Source organism: Podarcis vaucheri, assembly GCF_965113315.1.
Source record: "Podarcis vaucheri genome assembly, chromosome: 2".
NCBI lineage: Eukaryota > Metazoa > Chordata > Lepidosauria > Squamata > Lacertidae > Podarcis > Podarcis vaucheri.
This window is the reverse complement of record NC_138760.1, coordinates 101,688,679-101,712,054: the sequence shown is the minus strand read 5'-3', so window position 1 is coordinate 101,712,054 and position 23,376 is coordinate 101,688,679. Positions and strand designations below refer to the sequence as shown.

Genomic DNA, 23,376 nt, shown 5'->3' with positions numbered 1-23,376 from the left:
CTGGATTAATGTTCATCAACTTCTTTTGGAGAGCTTCACACCACTGTCTTACCTTGGGTTGTATGGAAGCACTCTTCATTGGTGCTCCTACATCTTCTTGTGTATATTTATGGGGCTACAAGATGCACTGCAGGAATGATTAATCCCCACTGTGATAAATGGATACATATAATGATCTCAAAACACGTTTTAGGCAGATAACTCCAAGACAAGATAAAGCCCTTAGATTTAAGCTGCTCCAGACACTTTGACTTAGAAGGAAAGAAAATGAACCCATTTCCAGGTTTTTCCTGGTTGTGAATAAGATCCTGATACTAAGTTTTGTATATTATTATTATTTTTTGCATTTTTGTGAACCGCCCTGTGATCTTTGGATGGAGGGCAGTATAGAAATCATTAAGTAATGATATTGATAATAAGTTTTGATCAGCTTATAGATATAGTCAGCACAAATTGCCTGTAAATTTTAAAAAAGGTTCACTACAAAGCAGACAAATTGAGGTCTGGGCCTTTAGCCACCTCTCCTAATGCTGCTAGCTGTTTCAGGCCTGTTACAATGCCGTTCCCTGCAGACTGATCCTTATTCAGCTTTGCAAACAGACCAGCCATCCCTGAAGCCCATCTTTAGAGCTCTGCTTAAAATAAGTTCTCTTATTTGTCTCTTCACCTCCACTCTTTTCACCAAGCAACCAAATGTCTTGGGGATAAATGAGGAGAGCTCTGCCAGATCATATTCCTCAGGGTGGTCAACCATAGGCTTCTGGAAAGCTCACAAGCAAAATATTCTTCTGTGTTTTGAGCCTCAAAGAGCTATAATCAGAGATTATCCTCCTAGCGGCAATTTAGTGCGTGGCAATGTTACCTTGAAAAAGAGCCCGTTTTAAGCTGGTGTGATACCAGAGGTTTTGAATAGTTCCCCCCCCCAAAAGCAAACAAACAAACAATCCTTCACGTTGTGCATTCAGTCAATTCTCCCACCCCCTCTTTCTCCAAAAGCCCACACTTACCAGACACAGCTCTGTCTCCTACACAGAAGAATGGAAGCAAATAATTAATTCAAACTGCCTACCAGAGGATCCGTGTAGCAAAAGCTCAGGCGAAAGGGACCTAGTAAAGAACTACATTTCCTAGAATTCCCTGGGAAGAGATATTGATTGGTAAACTCCTCTGAGAATTGCAGCTCTGGGAGGGGAATAGGGGGTCTTCTAACAACTGCCAGCACCCTTAACAAACTACAGCTCCCATAATTCTTTGCTGGAAAGCGTGACTGTTTAAAGTGGCACCATAGTGCTTTAAATGTATACAGTAGTGGGAATGTAGCCTAACTCTGCTCAACGTTCCATTCTAGCCTCTTTTCAACAGTGAAGGAGGGAAGAAACCCATGGAAATTAGCAGAGGCAAGGGATGCAAGAAATGGGACATGAGAAAATGTTGGTTCAGATGACCTTAGGCTTAGCTTCACAGAGGGCCCAGGCTGCAGTTATGACCTAGTCCTTATGATACGCATTAACTGGGACAGTATTGTGCATGGAATGGGCTTCAGCCGCTACACACACACACACACACACACACACACACACACACACACACAATGTCCTTGGCTTTGTTAACACAGTCCGATGTCCATTACAGGAAGTTAAAAGAACAGAACTGCAATGAACTATATAGATAAAAATAACCTAATGGGCTTCCCTGCACAAAATCATGATGTTATAAACCCATCACTCCCGTCCTCAATTACAATCAAATTCATGTTTTCCTCTCTAGGCTTTTGCTGAAGCAGGTTCTGTGCTACTTGAGGATGTGATGGATGGTTCATGTATTGGTCTTTGCCTTCAGCCTGCCTTGGCTCGCTGATTTATGGAGTTTTATTGACAGCAGCTGTAGCAGAAAGCATTTCTCCTAGCCCCTCTCCATCACAGATAACGTGTCATAGACACTGATACTAAAAGGCAGACAGTTTGGAGGCTTGATAGAGGAAATTAGGCATCAGTAAACCATGAAATACCACTGACTGGCTTGTCTGTGGCAGAACAGCTTCGGAGGGACTGTGGTGTCAATTCTACAGGAAGAATACAGATCACTGCTCACTTGAGAGACATTAGCGCATTTTCGGTTCTTAACTACCCTTCCTGGAGGATTAACTTTTCTTTTCTTTTTTTGCCAGACATGAATCCTCTGCCTCTCTGTCTATGTAGCAGATGCAAGCAACTGGCAGCCAAGCACGATACAAGTGGAATCATGAGGGCATATGCCAAACCCAAACTTTTCTGCATTCTCTTATTTGTAGAGTTACTGTTTCCTGAGTGGCTTCCAGGTTTATGTTAAGGCACCAGAGTACATAAAATACCTTAATATCTACTTTGTACCATGCCACTAATAACAGGAATCTAATTTAACATTGTTTTATCATGGCCTTTTGTCTGGCTTGCTATTTTTGATGTGTCACCCTTTTTAACCCTTCGTTATTTATTTTTATTATTATTACAGTATTTATACCCCGCCCATCTGGCTGGGTTACCCCAGACTCTGGGGAAGTCCACACGTAGACTCATCCAAGGATAATATAATACAACTCTAGTTTGCCTTTTTCCCTTTTTTTCAGTGCTCAGGTGCTTCTTAATATATTCCCTAAAGCATGACCTTCTGCAGTACTTTGGGCATATCATTCTGAAGCCCCTAAAAAAAAATCTAGGTGATACACTAATATTGATTTTTTTTTTTAATAGTATCAACAATACCTGCAAAAATGCATTACCTGGAAAGGACCTTTTAATATATTTATTCAATCAGCAATTTTAGAAAATGTTAACACTGCTGTTCTAAGTTTCATTGCTGTTCCACTCATTTTTGTTTTGCTTTCTCTGTTTTGTAGCTGTTGCTGTCCAACCTAACCATCGGTAGCATTTTGTCAACTGCCTAGAAAACCCTGGTGTAAAGGTGAGACATAAATGTTTGCAAACTGTTTTTAGGGTTTTTGTTGTTGTTTTCTTACAATCAAGCGGTGTATAAATTTTATGAAACAAAAATAAAATAAATGTAATGGATCTGATTTTTATGATAACTACAATATGACTGCCTACTGCAAACTGGCCTGGCTTTCTCCTAACTCTTCTAGGAATGAGCTCCATGTACTAAAATAAGCTGACCTTCAAAAGGACAGCACTTGCTTCCCCACTCAATGGCAGTCTTACAACTTTACAACATTAACCCTGAAGTAGCCAAGCAGATGGTGTGGTTTCCTGTGTGCAGTTTACTATAACATGAAAGGGGAAGTGAGTGGTTTGGCCACATAGCTGCACAGGATGCAAGACAGATCTAGCCCAGTGTGTTCTTCTATTCTGAGTGGAAGCTGCTATCAAGGGTCTCAGCCAGAGGACTTTCCCTTCATTGGTTCTCAGTGGACAGCCAGTTGCCTATGGGAAGCCTGCAAGCAGCACCTGAGCATAAGAAGCCCTCTCTCCACCTACAGTTTTCAGCAACTGGTACTTAAAAGGCATACTGCCTGCCTCCAAAAGTGGAGGTAGTACATAGGCATCATGGCTGGTAGCTACAGATAGCTTCCTTTTCCATGTATGTGTCTAATCCTCTTTTAAAGCCATCCAACGTGGCAGCCATAACTTCCATAGTTTAGCTATGTGCTGTGTGAAGAAGTGCTTTCTTCAGTCTGTCCCGAATTGTCTTAACGTTCAGCTTCATTTATCCACCCACTTTCTCCACCTACTATTTAATTCTGCTTGATGCCTAGAGATGTTAGAGATGGAACCTCAAGAGAGCCTGCTCCAGTATGTCATTTGTGGGACTTAGAGATATGGTAAAGGGCAGAGAATTTGAAACTGAGGAGAGAAAGGATGGTATTTTTTTGTCCTATAAAATGACCACCAGAATGATCATTTCATACTCTTGTAGGAGGGAAGCCTTTAGGGCTCACAAAAGTTTGAAAAGACCTCAAAAGTAATCTAGTCTAACCCCTTATTTTAGTCTTTTGAAATCTGGCAGAGACACTGTTCTTTAGTTTAGGAACCATTGTTCACACATTAAATCCAATTCCTGTCAGCTACCCACAATGGTGTACCACATATTTCAAGTCTGCTTCAAGTTTCATGAGATTTTCGACAGAACTTCATTCTTCATTAACTTGTCAAATTAGGAAAATTAGGAGATCTGTCAGAGTTAAGTGTAGTTAAGATTGACAATGATTTTTTTAGATCAAAATTTGGGATATCCCTCCTCTACTTCTTTTATCTAATTTCCCTCATCTCTCCTCCTACTCCCCCAGCATCCTATGAGAAATTATCACAAGGGGAAGATGAACTGTTCCACACTCAAAACTGCTCATGATACTTTTTTTTTTTGTTAATTAAAGAAAAAAGATAAATTTTGACATTTAGGTACATGTGAAAATGTTTATACAAGTAATTCACTATGTCAGTTATTGTGTCTCTTTCTTGCATTCAGTTATTTGCATTATAACAAGTCTCTGTGTGTGTCTCTTTCCTTCCTCCCCACTCCCGGTTCGTAACTCTTCAAGTTGATCCCATGGCAGGAGGAACACACACAAACCATTCTCCTCTGTACATCTTCCAGTTGGCAGAAAAATGCATTGACACAGTCCTTGGGGAACTGTCGCTCCTTTGTACCCACTATGTAGGAGGACAACATTTAATTAATTGGCACTGATAGAAGTGTGTGATCTCTTTGGAGTTTTCCTTTGAAGAATATGTAAGACATGGAATTCAGGAGATGAGTGAAGGCAGACTCGGCAGTTGTAACAGATACAGGTCCTTGATGTACCGTCTCTCAAGTAGCAGGTTGCTGTCTTCTGATTCCCCCTCCCCATTTTACTTCCATCCAGTTAAATCCTTTTATCCAAGGCAGGAGTGTTTTGAGATCCACAGTAACAGCCTCAGCTTTAGCGCAGTGGGACAATTCAATCCTCCTAAGCTGTCAGTGATTCTTGAGCCAGATGTTTTTCAATGCGTAATATGAAGATGTAAAAAAAGAGTCAATTGCTCTAACTGGAAGTGAACTTGAAGAACATGGTTTAGCTTTCAAATCATAGCATTTCTGAAGATGTTGAATAAGTGCTTATTCTTCTTCTTTAAAAAAGAGGAAATATCTCACAAAAAATATGATGGATACATACATGTAAGATCATGTAGATTCAAAAGGCTAACTTTCTCTGCTGCGATGCAGACAGTTCTCAAAAAGAGTATGTTTCTTCTAAGTAGAAATTGTTAGAGCCATTTCCATGCATTTGTTCTGCACATTCGCATGAAGTGCTTGAGACCAGCAAAGATGGCCGATCTTGCCTTGCCTTGCGAAGCATCTGAGCCTTTGGAATTGCTAGAATTACAGCATTTATTACATATTGAATTTATATCCCGACCTTCCTCCTGATGCAGCCCAGGGCGGCAAATTTTTAAAACAAAGCAAAAATGTTATAAAACAGTCAAAACATTAGAAAAAAATACAGTTAAATATCTCTAATAGCAGTTACAATTTAAAACATTCTTCCATCCAGAGATCTTGTGGATGTCATCAGCCACCCCAATGCCTGAGTAAACAGGAATGTTTTCATATTCCTCCTGAAAGTTAGTAAGGCTGGAGGCAGGCACACCTCAACAGGGAGAGTATTCCCAGGGCCTTTTCAGTAGTGGTTCCACAGCCAAGAGATATGCCAAACTCATCAGTCAGAACAAGAAGATTGGGTCCACACAAGATTTTCCACAAATTTCAAGAAAACAAAGGGCAAGAAAAGAGAGCTATTCTTAACAAACCTCAGGCATTTCATGACAGATCAGGAAAAGAAAACAAAATCTGCTAATAATGAATGGTATAAGGTGGATAGGGGAAAAACTAGACATGTGGGTCAGAGGGAGGAGAGAGACTGAGGTAATGGGAAATATGAACTTTTCCTACCTCAGGTTTCTGACATCTTCAAATGTTTCTTCAGATGAAGTGAGTGCAGCAGAATTCTGTGTAATTACTGCTGTAGACGCCTCTTTAATTAGTTGGCCCAGCGGACAGCCTTTCATCCTTATTACGAGGAATTTACAATTAAAAGGCATTGTGTTAACTGCAAAGCTGTACTCCGGGGAGCCATCGAGCCCTCTGTTTCACTGAAGAGGCCCATCTCATTTGGAAGAAGCGTTAAACAGGACCAAAGCATATTTTATGCCAAGGCAAGAGCAGAAGCAGAAGCACTGTGCGCATGAGAGCAAAATCAGAGAATCATAGAATCGTAGAATTGGAAGGGACCATGAGGGTCGTTTAGTCCAACCCCCTGCAATGCAGGAAACTTCCACTACCCTGAGATTAAAAGTCTCATGCACTACTAACTGAGCTGTACTGTGGCAGCACTGGAGCAAGAGGCAGAGTTATTGAGCACCTTAATGGCACACTCCTAAGGATATTTACAAATTAAGTCCCACTGGTTTTAAACATGGCATACTTTCGTATAGATATCTGGGCATAAATAAAGAGCATTCTCAAAATGTCCAGATATACCAGTTTTGCCCAAGAGCAAGAAAAATAAAGAAAAGGAAAAACAGAGTGAGCGAGCATTGAAGGGAGGACCTATCCAGCCACTCTGTATGTTACTGAACATGCGTGCACATGCAAGGGACAGATTATTATTTCTCTAGGCACACGGTTCGAAAGGTCTAGTTTAATTACCCCACCCAAATCTGGCATGGCTCCTCCTCGCGCACCAAGGGCATCTGATGCAGGTGAGGGGCTGCAAGATGGATTGTGTTTGGGTTTTTTTAATCTTGCCTTTCAACATTGAAAAAGCCACCACCATCACCCTGCAAAAATGGTAGAGAAAAAGCAGAAATTACAAATCCTCAAACAAATATACTCCCAAGCCTCAGCAAAATGCAGAACTAACAATATGGATTCTAACACTATAGCTATCCAAAGAGGCACGAAACAAGGATGCCCACTGTCTCCCTTCTTATTTATCCTGGCTCTGGAACCCCTAGCAATCCGCATCCGAGCAGCCACAGACATCAAGGGAGTGGAAATAAAAGGCAGGACCTATAAATTAGGGCTCTTTGCAGATGACCTAATGGTCACAACACCAGACCCCGTAAGCACAGCAACCTCCCTAATCAGAGAACTCAACGCATTTGCAATGGTGTCGGGCCTACAGGTAAATTTCACAAAGTCAGAAGCTATGTGCTTCAATACCCCTCCTCACACCCAAAAAGAACTCACGAAGGTCACCAAAATAAAACTTTGCCACACCAAGTTCAGATACCTAGGGGTACAAATAACCAGAAACCTCAATAAATTGTACCTCCACAACTACAAGCCCCTGTGGCGACAAATTAACAAAGACCTAAAGAGATGGAATAACATGAACCTCACTCTCTCAGACAAAATAGCCATGATCAAAATGATCACACTCCCAAAACTAACCTACCTATTCCAAACCCTCCCAATCTGGATCCCCTCAACCCAACTTCACAGTTGGCAGAGAAAACTACACTCTTTCATCTTCTCACATAAAAAACCAAGAATAAGCCCCAAATACCTGCACCTCCCCACCTCAGAAGGAGGATGGGGAATCCCCAACATAGAAGCATATTACAACGCCAACCAAATACGCCATATAATCCCATATATACTAGAAGATGAGACAAAACAATGGGTACACCTAGAGAAGGACACAATTGAAAACACCTGCACCACAACATACCCACTCCTCCCAAACAAACTAAAGAAAATTCCCACAACACTTAACAGGTACACACAGACCATGCTCAAAGCATGGAAAACACAAATAGGCAAACTATCCCCAACCCCATCCCCACTAATCCCCCTGGCATACCACCCATTATTCCACCATGCAGCACAAAACCTCAAGATAAAAACCTGGCGAACCAAAGGCTTGTATCGCCTAATAGACTTTTATAAAAATAACAAACCCTTGTCAACACAAGAAATACAAGACAAACTAGAAGACACCCAAATGCCCTGGTTAACACAACACCAACTACATGCCCTCTTAAACAACCCAACAGTAAAATCAGCAGCAACTAGGCCCCTGGCAACCTTCGAAAACCTCCTTCTAACAACAAAGGGAAACGGTAAAGGGATGGTATCCGCAATATATAAAATACTACTCCAAAATCTCGCAAATCCCCTAGACGCAATCAAAAATCAATGGGAGAATGACATAGGCTATGAGATAAACCCCACTCAATGGACCAGAATGTGGTCTAAACCCCCCTTTAAATCCATATCAATGAAAAGAAAAGAACTCACACTGAAACTCACCTACAGGTGGTACCTAACACCAAGGAAACTAGCGCTAATACACCCAGGAACCTCACCAAAATGCTGGAGAGGGTGAACCTCCACAGGCACATACTTCCACATGTGGTGGGAGTGTCCCAAGATCCAACTGTTCTGGACAACAGCCATACAAGAAATTTGTAAAATAACTAAGCAAGTAATAGACACCACCCCAGAATTGGCCCTACTAAACATCTTCCAAGACAACAATGCCCATTTACACCACAAAGAACTCATAACCCACCTGCTCTCAGCAGCCAGAAACACCATAACCAGACACTGGAGAGACCTGTCAGGAGTAAGCATGGACCAATGGTATCAAATAGTATGGGAAACAGCCCTACTAGAAAAATTAACTAATAAACTGAAACTGACACGGGGACAAACGGAAGAAGATGCCTTCACCCCGGTATGGCTCCCCTTTATCACACACACAGCCCAACAGGACAATGACAATAATCCACCAACAGCATACAAATCAATATGGCTAACCTGATCCAAAACACCCACCCACCTCACTCACACACGAAAACAAAGATCACCACAGCCAATCACAAGCAAACAATCACACCCTAGGCCAACCCCAACCTCTCTCACCACCAAAGGAACACAAGTGAACAACAAAAGCACGCTGACACCAAACTCTACATACATTAAACATAATAGAAACACCACCACCCAATCCCACCCTCATCCATCTTCCCTCTCTCCACCCCCCTTTCTTTTTTCTCTCCTTTTTTATTTTTATTTTTATTTTCTTCTCCCCCTAATGCCTCAGCAAATGAAATGGATTTGTAAAAATGTTACATGGGGAAAAAAATATATATGAGGCACTACACTTCTGTAAAACAAGAAAATCCTTAATAAAATATTTTTTTTAAAAAAAAGAAAAAGCAGAAATCACAAGCCTGCCAACAAAGTAAAATCAGCAAGCACACAAATGGGCAAAATTATCATCTCATTAAAAGCTTGTGAAAACATAAAATTTTAGATACCAGGTAAAAAGGAAGTGTAGACACCAAATTCCAGTGGAGGGCATTCTGTGACCAGAGCACCTCTACAGTAGAGGCTTTATTACAGATTAAAAACCACATTATATCAGAGCCTGGAGGTACAGGGCGTCTAAGAACCTACTTTGAATCAGGTGGTCCTTCAGAATGTTTGGCCCTAAGCCAGGCATAGTCAAACTGGGCCCTCCAGATGTTTTGGAACTACAATTCCCATCATCCCTGACCACTGGTCCTGTTAGCTAGGGATCATGGGAGTTGTAGTCCCCAAAAAACATCTGGAGGGCCCAGTTTGCCTATGCCTGCCCTAAGCTATATAGGGTTTTATAGGTCATACGCAGTAATATTGAAAACCTTGCCAGCCAGTTAATTATTTTTAAAAGAAAAACTGTTTGAATAGTCTTCAAGGACAGCTCCAGATCCACGAGGGCATGGCTGACACCAGGCACTTGCAGCAGATGCACCAGCTTAAACTGGTGAAAGGTGCTCCACGTCAACAAAGCCACTTACACCAACCAAATAAGGACTAGATCAAGGGGCATCCCAAAGCTGCAAACTGGAATTGTCAATTCAAGGAATTGTCAATGGGGAATGCAACCCCAAAACCAAGAGGAACGTCACCACCCAGATCCAGTGACACCCCCCCTCCCTAACTGTACTTACATTTTGTCAGGATTAACTCCGGGTTTATAGTTTGTCCACCTTCATCCAGTCCATTAACTACACCATGAGGTTGCAGAATATGCCTCTGGGGGCCCCAGAATGAGACAAACCTCTCCGGGCGTCTTCCTGATGTTGCACAGCTCTGGGACATCCACAAATTATCAGTCCCTGGGCACTCCAGCGATGCATAGCAGATGCCTATGTGTATGCACACTCAGCAGAGATTAGCAAAAGCGAAGTGAAGATTGGTGTGCTCATTCTAAGCTTTTATTAAGCAGTATATACAGGACAAAGTGATCATGGCGTCCTCTCACTTCAGCTCCGAGAACCGAAAGTAAAAAGTAGAAAAACACAACAGAGCGGAAGAGGTAAGGCTAGCTTCCGTTCTCAGGCTTTCCAAGCCTAGAAAGTAAACACAGACATGTGATGTAACAGTCACACATCAGCAACGGAGGAGGAAAATGCTAACAGAAGTACCTGTTCCACACTTCCACTATATCAATGGAAATATAATTTATGACTGTTACAACACCTCACTCCAAACGACGTCATTTGGTGCTGTTGTTGTAGTATGTTTCATGGCACGGGGGACAAAAACGGCACTGCAGTATTTCACAGTACAAGTGTCAGAAAACAAAGTGTGAGAATTCCCCAGCACCACTTTCAGGAGTTAATCCGACAGGTAGGAAAAGAATTACAGTCGTACCTTGGAAGTTGAACAGAATCCATTCCGGAAGTCCTTATGACTCCCGAAACGTTCGACTTCCAAAGCACGGCTGCAGGAAGTTCCTGCAGCCAATCGGAAGCCTCGGAAGCCCCGTTGGATGCTCGGCTTCCAAAAGAACATTCAAAAACCAGAACAATCACTTCCGGGTTTTGTTCATTTGGGAGCCGGAATGTTCGACTCCCAAGGCGTTCGGGAGCCGAGGTATCCTAAGGATACCAGGATGAGTCCAGAAGGATACCATGGCTGATGGGTGTCAGATACCAATGAGAAATCCTGGGAAACTGCCAACACAACACTCCCTTGCCTTTTTGCCAGTACGCATTGTTCATCAGGGCAGCCAAGACAGTTTCAGTGCCAATCAGGCTAAAAGTCTGGACTCATATACAATCAGTGCCATCTAAGGGTGGCTGGTGTGGAGGAGCTAGTGTTATGAAAGGGAGAAAAACTCTAATTTTTTTCACGCTTTGCATAATTTTATAGACTTCTATCACGCCAACCTTTTCTCTAAACTAAGATGTGCCAAACTTTACCCCATTCATCGTTTTGGTTGAATCTTTCTAAACCCTTTCCCAATTCTACAATATCCTCTTTGAGGCAAGATGACCAGAACTGTACACAGTGTTCCAAATACGGCCACAACATAGATTTGTATGACAACATAATGAGAGTGGCAGTTTTATTTTCAGTTCCATGCCTAATGATCCCTAGCATGGAATTTGCCTTTTTCACAGCTGCTGTACCCTGGTGGGTCAACATCAACATTGAGCTACCCACTATGACTCCAAGGTCTTGTTCCTGGTTGTTCATTGTCGGCTCCTGAGCCACCTCTGTTGCTGGCAACAGGCCAAAAGGAAAGACGTCCCACCAACGCAGGTATGGTTGCTAAATGGTATGGTTTTATTGTACATGGTGCATGCCTATGTCTAAGAGGGACTTTACTATGTTGCTATGGAAGCCAAATAAAATAAAGTTAGAGAATGACAGTGACATATTCTAGAACAGGGGTCAGCAAACCTTTTCAGGAGGGCCGGGTCCACTGTCCCTCAGACCTTCTGGGGGACCGGACTATATGGGGGGGGGAGTGAATGAATTCCTATGCCCCACAAATAACCCAGAGATGCATTTTAAATAAAAGGGCACATTCTACTAATGTAAAAATACGCTGATTCCCAGACTGTTCGCAGGCCGGATTTAGAAGGCGATTGGGCTGGGGCAGGCCCCTGGGCCTTAGTTTGCCTACCCATGTTTTAGACTAGAGCATCTTGTGATGTTCAGTGCTGAACTGCCTCTCCAATGTTTCCTCAATGAGACGAAAGCGATTTATGAGCCCTTTTTGAAATTTTAGTAATGGCTTCTTCAGTCCTTATTCTGTAAATACTGTGGACATGCTGTACTGTTAGGTCTTTGAAAAATATAGACAAATGTTTACTCTTATGTATAAAAATAGCATATCAGGGTGGTGGCCTTGAAGAACACTTATATTTCTTTTTAAATAAAGAGAGAGAGAGATCCCAATAATAAATGCAGTTCTGAATAGATGTGTACGAGTTTATAAAACTTTTAATAATGCTAGTTAAAATGCACAAATCTTAATTCATAAATACAAATGAACTAGTACAAAAATTAAAAAGGGGAAATTGATTCATTTAGAAACACATTGAATTCCAATGGCTGCCTCTTGTAGGATTAAATGGGTTGTTATCAGTGCAGTCAGAACGATTTCCAAAATACTAAATGCTAATCCAGTAATGCTGCCTAGAAGAGAATGCACATTCCTCTAGCTCATTGTGAGGAACTAAATAAATCTTTGGTACTGTAATAAAAAGCAGAACAAAAACTCCAATAATTAGTGCGGGGAGGAAAACACACACAAACTAATGTTGAGAATTTTCACATTCATGCTTCAAAGTGTAATCAACTTTTCTTCTCTATCAAAAAATGTATTTAAGGCGCCATCATAGCTTGCAACTAGATACAGTTGAACTAGTTATGTTTACAATAAAAATTACTATGCATTTGATACTGACCTTCATGGGTGAAGAACACATCTGATATGATTGCAGGGGGGTAAGAAGGGAAGATCTGTTTTATAAAAAGTTTGCTAAAGAAGATTTGTTAAGGTTCCCATTTTAAGTGAGAGCACAGCAGAGGGGTTTAAGTTTTGGTGTTTGTTTTTTTAAAAAAGAAATATTATACTTATTATTTAAATTCAAACTATATTAGGCACCTCTGGAACAAAGAGTTGTGATTTCATTCATCCCCCCCCCCCCAATAGGTACTTGAAAAAGCTAAAAACAAATGCCAATCAACAACTGACTGCTCCACACCTGATGGTAGCTTCCATACCACAATCAGCATAACTGCATCTGTTCCAGTGTGACTATGATCACAGAAATCAACAGTGAGACATCATCACAAACAATGCTTCAACCCGAGCAATGTCCAGCTTCAAGCCTACCCGTGCTCTCAGGACAGATATGGGCCATCACCAAGTGAGAACCAGCCCCTTATTTTAAGGGGCTTGTATTTAAAGAGTTTAAAATTAGTCACATCAGAAGTGTATTTTCAGTCTATGGGCTCTGTTCAGTGATCACTAAAATATATTTACAGTATGCGCATTATCAGTGCATAAGCAGAGGACATTGGAAGCAATCCAGGTACTGTGCAAGATCCATTCATTTCCATGGAGCTTGAGCAGGATTCCCCTTGGATTTCTCCCACTGCCTATTAGGACAGTGCAAATTACAACCTCTCTGGGGGACAAATCTGTGTGTATCTCTTAACATGATAGGAATGTCTCAAAGCAAAGTATTACAGAAAAACATGGTTCACAAAGCTATCAATTTCTCTAGGTACAGCAAGTCTAGAAAGAGCAGCATATCATGCCTGTGCATATTTGCATTTGAACTAGGTATAGTAAACTACTTAACTGTAAAGTCTTCTACCTTAAAAAGAAAGGAATACTAAGTAAAAGTGACTTTTTTTTTTGTTAAGCAGTCATGAAAGGAAACATCACAATCAGCAACTGAGGCAGCAATACTCCTTGCTTTTGAATAGCACCAGCTCAAGAGGAATATAACAATCTAAAATAACCAGGCTTTGTGGTGCTTTTGCAAGTGTTTTTGTCCATCTTTCCACTGTGATGATCTCAAAAAACCCCCCAAAAAACTAAAAATTACAACTTGAGTTCAGGACTGTCTCCTGTGTTAATGTCTCCTGCGTCCACCTTCAAAAGCATGGTGCTCTTTGTGAGCTGAAAGACAAGATGACACAATTATTAAATATGCAAGTATTAAATACATTTTGTTGGTTAAAGTCATTTGGACAGCACACTCTGCTACATGCACAATTTTTACTTACGTTTATAAAAAACTGCTTTAAAAGATGTTTGGGGCAAAAGTTCATAGATCTTTTCTAGAACTGTAGCTTCACTTGCTAACGACGCGTTTACATTCCAAACTTGAACAACATCTTCCCGATCACGGACACTGACGCTAACTCCTATTACTTCATCACCTGCCAAGAGAAAGCACCGTCGTCATCATCATCATCTAAAAACTATCTTTGTTACTGGAGCCAGTATGGACTCGTTACCCCAAATAAAAAACACACCATGAAAAAAACAACAACAAAGTAGTCCTAAAGGACATGTTGTGAGGTGGTGGAATTTTACTGTGAACATGCTTTTTGTACAACTTTCCCATGTAACTGGTATAAATTCTACCTCAATAATTATGAGCTATAAATAGGTAACTTTAGTATTAAGCTTATCATAGAGATTTCTGAAATGTGTTGCCCTGTTTGTGCTTTTGGCTTGTTTTTGTTGGGGTCTGGGAGATGGCAAGTAATTCAACCCTGCATGGCTTTCCAAACCAATCAAACAATAGCATTATTTTATTTTATTACTCATTGACACATATTACTTATTTCATCACTGTAAAACAGGCATCTCCAACCTGCAGATGTTTTGGCCTACAACTCCCATGATCCCTAGCTAACAGCACCAGTGGTCAGGGATGATGGGAAGTGTAGTCCAAAACATCTGGAGGGCAGAAGGTTGGGGGTGCCTGCTGTAAAACAACTGTACCTATAAAAGGACATTTATTTATTTATGGTTGGTACTATATTGGGTATACAAAGCCGGGGAGGGAGACCAATCAGGCAAATTCAGATTTTAACACAGAAAAGTACCTATCCTATTTCTAATGCTGTTTGCTAGCATTATCCCAAGAAGTGCTACATAAGAAAATATGACACTACAGATAAAAGTGCAGACCAGTAAAAAGGTCACAAACCACATTACGGGGATAATGTAAACAGCTGAGCCCTGTATCTGATTTTTATATATTACATGCATACACAAAAAGACCAAACATGGTCAGGCAGTAGCTGAATGCGTGGCTCAGAAGACAATCCTGTTAATTTCAATGGACTTTCACCCAGGTAAGTGTATACAGGATTGCTGCCCTAACAACCAGTATAATTCTGTCTGCTCTAATTATTCGGGGAGGGCGGACTATTTAGACATCCCAATCACTATATATAGTGGACATAGCGTAAAATGGTACAACAGTTGCATTGTTTTGTGTTTTTAGACAATTAGAGAGGTCCCCAAATCACTAAGACTAAATCTAAGCATGATTGGTAACACTGATATTCTATTATGTGAAACTAAATAGAATTTGTATTTTTTTGTTGAAGGTAAGCCTGTTCTCAGCACAGAAATCTAGAGAGAACAAATCAGCAAAGAACATCAGCATGATTTGTGAATCTTGTGTGTAAAGCTGGAGCGCCTAACATCTCTAGGACCCTCATTGCAGTGCGTGGTGCAGGCTTTCTGTTGGTGCATAATCAGGCACTAAGGGAGGCAGAATCTTTTGCCAAAGCACCAGTGCCCTCTTATGCTTTATTTGTCTTGACTTGGTCAAGAAATACTCCTTTCAAATCATTAACCAACACAGCAGGAGGATGCCTTTCCACCGTAATGACCGAAAGTGATGGCAGCCAGTGAAAGAGCAACAGCTTTCTTCTAGGTTCTCTCTTCTTCCTTTGAGTCACTTTGTGCAGGATCTGTGGCAGTCCTGTTCCCACTCTCTGTCCACAAATTCTACAAAAAGCGAGCAATGCCGATATGTCAAAAGTAGGATGGCAAGTGAAGACATTTACATTCTTTTCCTGGCAAGGATCAAACAGTTGGATAATTCTCTTGGATTATGGAGGTTGCCTGAACAAAGTTGGAGAAAATCAATCCCTCTCCCTAGGCTTAATCAGGCAAAGGGACAATGCACTTTGATAGGATGAAAAGTGTCAGCAGGGGATTTTTATTTGTAAGTTGTGCTAGCAATGAGTAACCTTTTCTGTGCTGCACCTATTTTATGCTTAAAACTTAAGCAAGGGGTGCTCAAAAATCAAGACAAAAGCAAATAACAGGAAGTACTTTCTCACCTCCTGCACAGCGGTCTGTAAACTGTTCCCCAATTGTAGCAAGCAACAGCTCTTTCCAAACTGCAGACTAGCAAAACACCAAGAAAATGAAGAAGCTGGTTATGTTGCAGTAAGTATTCCATTTGCAGTTTGAACAGCTATACTGTCTGCAGCAGCCACAACATTATTCTGGTGCATTTTATTACAATTTCACATAAATTATATTTTTATGTTTAACTTGAACTTATTCAACAGGTGACATCCAGCTAATTCATGCTCAAAGCAGAACCATAAAACCAGTGGACTTGCCCATTAATTTCATAGGGTCTACTCAGAGTATGATTTAGTTTGATATCTCACCAACTTCAATGATCATGCATCCAAATCTGTTCTGGAGCAAACCAGATACTATAGGCAGGAAAGAGTGCAAAAGTAAAAGTGAAGATACTGTCTGTCTGATAAATATACAACGGTCATTTGAAGAAAATAGTAACAGTGCCAGCAGCTTTTAAGCAGCCAGCACCCATATGAATGGAAGAGTGATGCTCAGAAAACAACACACACTTCAGAATGCTATTAGAGGCAGAAGATAAAGAAGAAGAAGAAGAAGAAGAAGAAGAAGAGGAGGAGGAGGAGGAGGAGGAGGAGGAGGAGGAGGAGGAGGAGGAGGAGGAGTTTGAACTTGATATGCTGCCTTTCATTCCCCTTAAGGAGTCTCAAAGCAGCTAACATTCTCCTTTCCCTTCCTCCCCCACAACAAACACTCTGTGAGGTAAGTGGGGCTGAGAGACTTCAGAGAAGTGTGACTAGCCCAAGGTCACCCAGCAGCTGCATGTGGAGGAGCGGGGAAGCGAACCCGGTTCACCAGATTACGAGTCCACCGCTCTTAACTACTACACCACACTGGCAGACATAAAATGTCTTGAGCTGCCCATGATAAAAAATAATAAATAAATAAAAGGCCATCTCATTATACAACTGAAGTTTAGTGTGAGTGATCCTTTACTGTTAAATAAGTAGACCACATGCACCTGCCTCACCATAACCAACTGGGTACGACTATATACAATGTTAAGCACGTACCGTATTGTCTTTGGGGACCTTCATTTTCCACACACCTCCCTTGGCATTGCTTTCTTCTTCCCTGAGTTGTGAGGGAAAAACAACACTTGGCTGCACAGACTGGCAATTTTTTTACACCTAGGTACAGTGCAAAGGCACAGATTCCAACAGCCCAGAATCTTACCTCATTTTAACATAAAAATAAATGCAAGTTTTTAAGCTCTGAAGCAGGGGGAAATGCCTAGGGAATTCTGAGAATGTAGGAAAGGACCAAATAGGATGCCTAGTGGTCCGGATGTTTTGGGACTACAATTCCCATCATCTCTGACCACTGGTCCTGTTAGCTAGGGATGATGGGAGTTGTAGTCCCAAAACATCTGGAGGGCCGAGTTTGCCTATGCCTGCTTTAGTTCTTCACCCCTTCCCAAGCCAACACAATAAATAAGTCAAAACAATAATAATGGAAAGCTTGTCCATACTTCATAGAAGTTGCAGGACTTGGAAGTACTTTGAGAAAAAAATGAAACCTATTGTGCTACTGTCCTCCAGCACCTGCTGCCTGAAACAACTGCTTCACACTGCCTAATAGTAGGCAGACTCTGAGTAATCTGCTGGTGCATGAAAAGAAGATTTTTCTGAACATAGCCTGATCATACCTAAACATGTATTTATCACGGATCATATCCAACAAGTTTGTCCCAATAGTGCAAAGACCATCGTCCAGCGTGATGAGACTTTCCTCCCTCCCTGCCCAATCTGCTTCAAAGGGCTGGAGGAACCTCTAGAACAGATTGAAGGATGCATAGGGAGAGGACATCCTGGTGCACAGGTGAAAATCTTTGCGCTAATAGAATAACTTTGTTGAATACAATACTGCAATTTAGGTAACCCTACTTCAGAACCTAACAGTTATGATACAAGTATACATTCTAGTGCCGTTTAAAGCAAAATCTGGGTTGTGGATAGGCAGTTCCGCTGGTGAAAGTTTCAGAATAAGTGAAAAAGGCAGGGAAGGCACGCAAGTCTATGGTTTATTATATATAATAAATACACTCCTCAAACATTATTAATTATAATCTTGATTATTAAACCACATTTCATGAATTAGAAGACAAAAACAAGGCCACTATCAAAATAATTAAAAGGAAACGACTTAGCTGTGACATTAATGCTACCAATTTTCCGCTACAAAAAAGTGACTGTGAAACTTTTGATCAAGGGGATTTCAGAAGAAACAAGCATATTTTTTCAATTATGACCTTCAAACTATGGCCCCTCTTAGATGCAGCTTTCAAATACAAGTGCAGGTATGAAAGGAAACAGAACAGCTTTCATTTCCCTTTGGCATCCTTCTAGCATAGAAAAAAAGTCTAAAATAATTTCGGAAGAGACAAAAACACTTGCCCAAACATACAGGTCACCTTGATCTTGGGTATAATGACTTTTTGCATCAGGTGCAGGCGGGACTTGTCAACTAGGTGAGGCTCACCAAAGCAGCAATTTTATCAAGTGTTGCTCACTTTTGCAATCTGCCCATGTTTACACCTATACTGTAGACTGGTGCAGCCCCTCATAGCATTAACTTCCTGAGTCTACAAGATTGGCATAATGGTTTGTTGCCTTTCACCATTGATGGCCAGTACTTTTTTGCAGAACTGCAGCTTAAGCAGCAAGTGCCTTTAAAAAAAACACATCTGTGTTTTTTAAAAAACGCGTTCATTTGTACAGACTGTTTTATGATTTACAATATTTGTCTTGCTTTCCTCAGTAGACTCTTCTCATGGTTTTAAGGGAAATACATTGTGCGTGTAACAAGAACGTGCACCGCATTTTGGTCTTAGGTTTTAAAAAGAGCAGGTTGTCAGCATCAACATCCAAGTAAGCAGAAGTTTGATTCAAGTCAGCAAGATCCATAGGGGTGTTTTGTTTTTGTTATTTCTATAAATACATTCATTGGGACGTGAGTGGCGCTGTGGGTTAAACCACAGAGCCTAGGGCTTGCTGATCAGAAGGTTGACGGTTCAAATTGTTAGGATATTTCTGTTCCACCTTAAGAAGGGAGCAGGTTGTTGTGTCACAGCCTGCGTATTTCCTGTTCACAGGAAGTTTATGTTTTGTACATTGCTTTCGTTTTCTCTCTCTGTGCCTGAACATCGAAGCAGGCAGTCATGTTTGTTCTGACCAACGCTGAATAAAGTTGTAAATAATGCTCTCCTGGGTGCATCTTTCGTTGTGCGAACTCTGCTGAAAGAGCGTGCATCAGCCTTGGAATGTGGCATGCTATTTCTGAGGCTCATGTCGCTAATTGACTGATACTGTATCTACGGGAGATCGATGGATTGTCCGGCATCGATGTGGAGGCATGATGGCCTTTGTCTCCCTGGCAGTATCCCAACTCAAATCCCCATGACGGGGTGAGCACCCGTTGCTCAGTCCCTGCTCCTGCCAACCTAGCAGTTTGAAAGCACGTCAAAGTGCAAGTAGATAAATAGGTACTGCTCCGTGCGCTGCTCTGGTTTGCCAGAAGTGGCTTAGTCATGCTGGCCACATTATCCAGAAGCTGTACGCCGGCTCCCTCGGCCAATAAAGCGAGATGAGCGCCGCAACCCCAGAGTCGGCCACGACTAGACCTAATGGTCAGGGGTCCCTTTACCTTTACCTTTATAAATACATTGGACATGGCTACTTCAGGCATGTCCAAGACCTTGAGCACACCCAGCAGGATATTGCACTTTGTGAGCATAAGATGTGCCCCACCACCACCACCTGCAAAACCCCACTTGTATCTCTGCATTTGTATCCATTTCAAAGGTGGTCTGCCACATGAAAAAGTGATCTACTGTTCAAGAAACATAAATCCAAAGCTTCATGCTGAGAGAGGGCAACCGATTGCACAGTTCCCTGAAGCCCAGCCTTGTCTATGCAGCACTTGCCACAAATAACCAAAATTTCAACATATTTTAACTTGATTTTGCAAAGCCTACTTTTAGGCAATTATATGCGAAAATCATATTGCATAATATTAACGTTTAAAAAACACCATGGGCAAACAAAAACCATTTCAGTGTAATTTATCATGTTTACTAAACATAGTTGTTTTTTTTTTAAAAAAATAACCTTCTGATCTTCTCCCTGCCCCCGCCTCTCCACTTTTGTTTCTATTTTCCCCCCATTTCTTCTAACTTACATGTAAATAAACAAATAATGAATGCAGTTTGTGCCCAGAGCGCCATAATAATGTGAATATAAACATACCACAGCGGCCGTCTTTCTCCACGCATTAAATGATAACTACATCTTAGAGGCAGGTTTGTCACAGGAGGAATATTGTTATAAACACTCCAGAAGATCTAAAGAGAATTATTACACTTCGTAAATTCACACATAACAGCATGGCATTTCCTTGCTTTGTTTAGCTCTGTGGTACAGCACATGCTCTGCCTGAAAGAGGTGCCAGGTTCAATCGCTGGCATCTCCAGATAAGGAAGACCACCCCCCGCAAGAGAGTCACTGCCAGTCCAAGGAACTGACTTGGTATAAGAAAGCTCTCCATGTTCATAAATAGGGAACAGGGTGTTGCTCATGTTTTTTCCACATGCTCCCCTAACCTGAAGGATAGCTGCACCAAGACTTTTTGATTTCCTATATGCCCTTCACCAGAATATGCCAGGGTGGGTTACTATAAAATACAGTCCAAAACTATTACAGTGGTACCTCGGGTTACATACGCTTCAGGTTACAGACTCCGCTAACCCAGAAATAGTACCTCGGGTTAAGAACTTTGCTTCAGGATGAGAACAGAAATTGTTTTCTGGCGGCACGGCAGCAGCAGGAGGCCCCATTAGTTAAAGTGGTGCTTCAGGTTAAAAACAGTTTCAGGTTAAGAACAGACCTCCGGAAGAATTAAGTACTTAACCCGAGGTACCACTGTACAGTGATTTAAAAAGCAATAACCAAGTGAAGCAGTTTCAAGCAAAATGCAAGGTATTGGAACTAGACCCAGTTGTGTTTCCTAAGGAAGCTGGTTTTCTTCCACCGTGGTAGAAACTGAGCCACTAGCCTACAACTGATCTTCAATAATGCAACAGTTCTGTATTCAGTGCCCTCTCAGATGAGCTTGTAAGTCACCACTTAAACTTGCAGCCCATAACTTTCGGCAAAACAACTAACACATTTTAAAGTAAATTGTAGCTATAATGTTATCTTCATAAAGAAAACAAGGAACCTCCAACATCCTAAACAACAAGGGAATTGAGTCAACAATAAGCATCTTAAACAATGATTTTAAACATGACATTTTAAGCATGCTTTTTTAATTATTATTTTTGAAAGGACAATTATCCAGCATACCTATAGCTAACTAGTTCTGCACTGAACATTCAAAGGGTTGCATCCAATGAAGCCATTGCACAAGCAGAATGAATTCTGTTTCGGCAATGAATCTTCACCTTCCCTTTCATGTCCCTCCACCCCCCCCCATCTGCTCTGTGGGTTTTTTGTTTTTCTGAGTGTACAAATTTTTGAGTGTGCATGGGGGGAGTGCACGGAGAAGAGAAATTATGTTACACCACTAGCTGCTACTAAGAAATTGGGTAAGGGGAATCCTGGGGTGCAAAATCTTAAAGACGACCATGTGCATATATTCCTACCTGGCCTTAACTCCCCCAAACTAAAAACTATGGGTGGTATTCAACTAAGTTCTGCTCACGGTGGCCTCACTGAAATTAAAGAACGTGACTAAGTTATGTCCAGTGATTTCAATAGATCTGAGTAAAACTTAGGAGACTACTCAGGGAAGAATTTCATGCAAGACAATGTACAGCTGGTTGCATCTACCGTATTTTTCGCCCCATAAGACGCACCGGCCCATAAGACGCACCTAGATTTTAGGGGGGGAAATAAAGGGGAAAAAAATTATTTCCCCCCCAGGTGCGCTGCGCTACACCAAGAGCTTGGGGCGTGCGGAGCTCAGCGCGCCCCAAGCTTCTGCGTGCAGGCAAGGTCTCCGCTTGCGTGGGAGAGCCGGGCGCCTCTCCCAGGGCTAGCGGACCCCTGCGCTAATCCAGAAGCTTGGGGCAAGCTGAGGTCAGCGCGCCCCAAGCTTCTGCGTGCCGGCAAGCAGTCCACTGCTGCCCCAAGCCTCGCGCACCCGGCAGGAGGTCCCACCGGGTGCGCGAGGCTTGGGGCGGCAGCGGACTGCTTGCGCGCACCTAGAAGCTTGGGGCCTGCTGAGCTCAGCGCGCCCCAAGCTTCTGCATGCCGGCAAGCAGTCCGCTGCCGCCCCAAGCCTCGCGCACCCGGCAGGAGGTCCCGCTGGGTGCGCGAGGCTTGGGGCGGCAGCGGACTGCTTGCGCGCACCTAGAAGCTTGGGGCGTGCTGAGCTCAGCGCGCCCCAAGCTTCTAGGTGCGCGCAAGCAGTCCGCTGCCGCCCCAAGCCTCGCGCACCCGGTGGGACCTCCTGCCGGGTGCGCGAGGCTTGCAGACACTCGCACGAAGCAGGGGGAGCCCTCCAGAGGGCTCCCCGTGCTTCGGGCGACAGGCTGCCGCCCCAAGCCTCGCGCACCTGGTGGGACCTCCTGCCGGGCGCGCGAGGCTTGCAGGCATTCGCCCCATAAGACGCACCCCGATTTCCCCTTCATTTTTGGAGGAGAAAAAGTGCGTCTTATGGGGCGAAAAATACGGTAACCAAATCACTGTGTGGGGGAGAGCATCTTCCACTTGTGCAACGGAACTTCTCCCCCTCCACAAATATCTGCTCTAAGGGCCCCCCCCAATTCTCCAGAGCAAGTTGGGGTGCACACCGGCGGGGGGGGGGGAGCTACAATCCAAGGCATGAACAGACGTTGTTCCACTCATGCAATGAACGTTGGACACAACCTTGAATCAGATCATTACAATCCCTGTACACTGAGAAGAAGAAGTACAGCACAACTTTCAAATGCAAGAGCAGGTTGCATTTCTGCTTCCAAGGCGGCACTGGCATTTCCCACAAGATAAGGGAGAATTATTCAGTGCCTTTTTTGCTTGTGGGCTTTCTCATGTTGATGTTTGGTCTACACAGATTGGTGGGTTCATTTCTGTCTTCCTGAGTAGGCCTCAAAAGATGGGGAGCGGACACTGGCAGCAGGAATGCAGCCTAGGATTCTGCGCATCTGTACTGCAACATAGTGACAAGGCCTTTACATCACA

At 42.4% G+C, this 23,376-nt stretch overlaps 1 protein-coding gene and 1 long non-coding RNA gene across 2 annotated transcripts in view; one reads left to right on the top strand and one right to left on the bottom strand.

Moving 5' to 3' along the window:
* Positions 1 to 454: 454 nt before the first annotated feature.
* On the top strand, positions 455 to 13,860 carry LOC309525509. The gene is made up of 3 exons (XR_014216364.1): positions 455 to 1,397; positions 2,876 to 2,940; positions 11,433 to 13,860. It is a non-coding gene; the product is annotated as an uncharacterized lncRNA (long non-coding RNA).
* Positions 12,244 to 23,376, bottom strand: part of EIF4E3 (eukaryotic translation initiation factor 4E family member 3) — a 24,226-nt gene continuing 13,093 nt past the window's right edge. Inside the window, exons 3-7 of the mRNA XM_082210738.1 lie at positions 20,443 to 20,537; positions 17,209 to 17,269; positions 16,147 to 16,213; positions 14,062 to 14,217; positions 12,244 to 13,954 (exon numbers count right to left, since the gene is read on the bottom strand). Of these exons, the coding sequence (XP_082066864.1) occupies positions 13,908 to 13,954; positions 14,062 to 14,217; positions 16,147 to 16,213; positions 17,209 to 17,269; positions 20,443 to 20,537 (426 nt within the window). The 3' untranslated portion in view covers positions 12,244 to 13,907. The remainder of the gene's footprint in view (positions 13,955 to 14,061; positions 14,218 to 16,146; positions 16,214 to 17,208; positions 17,270 to 20,442; positions 20,538 to 23,376) is intronic.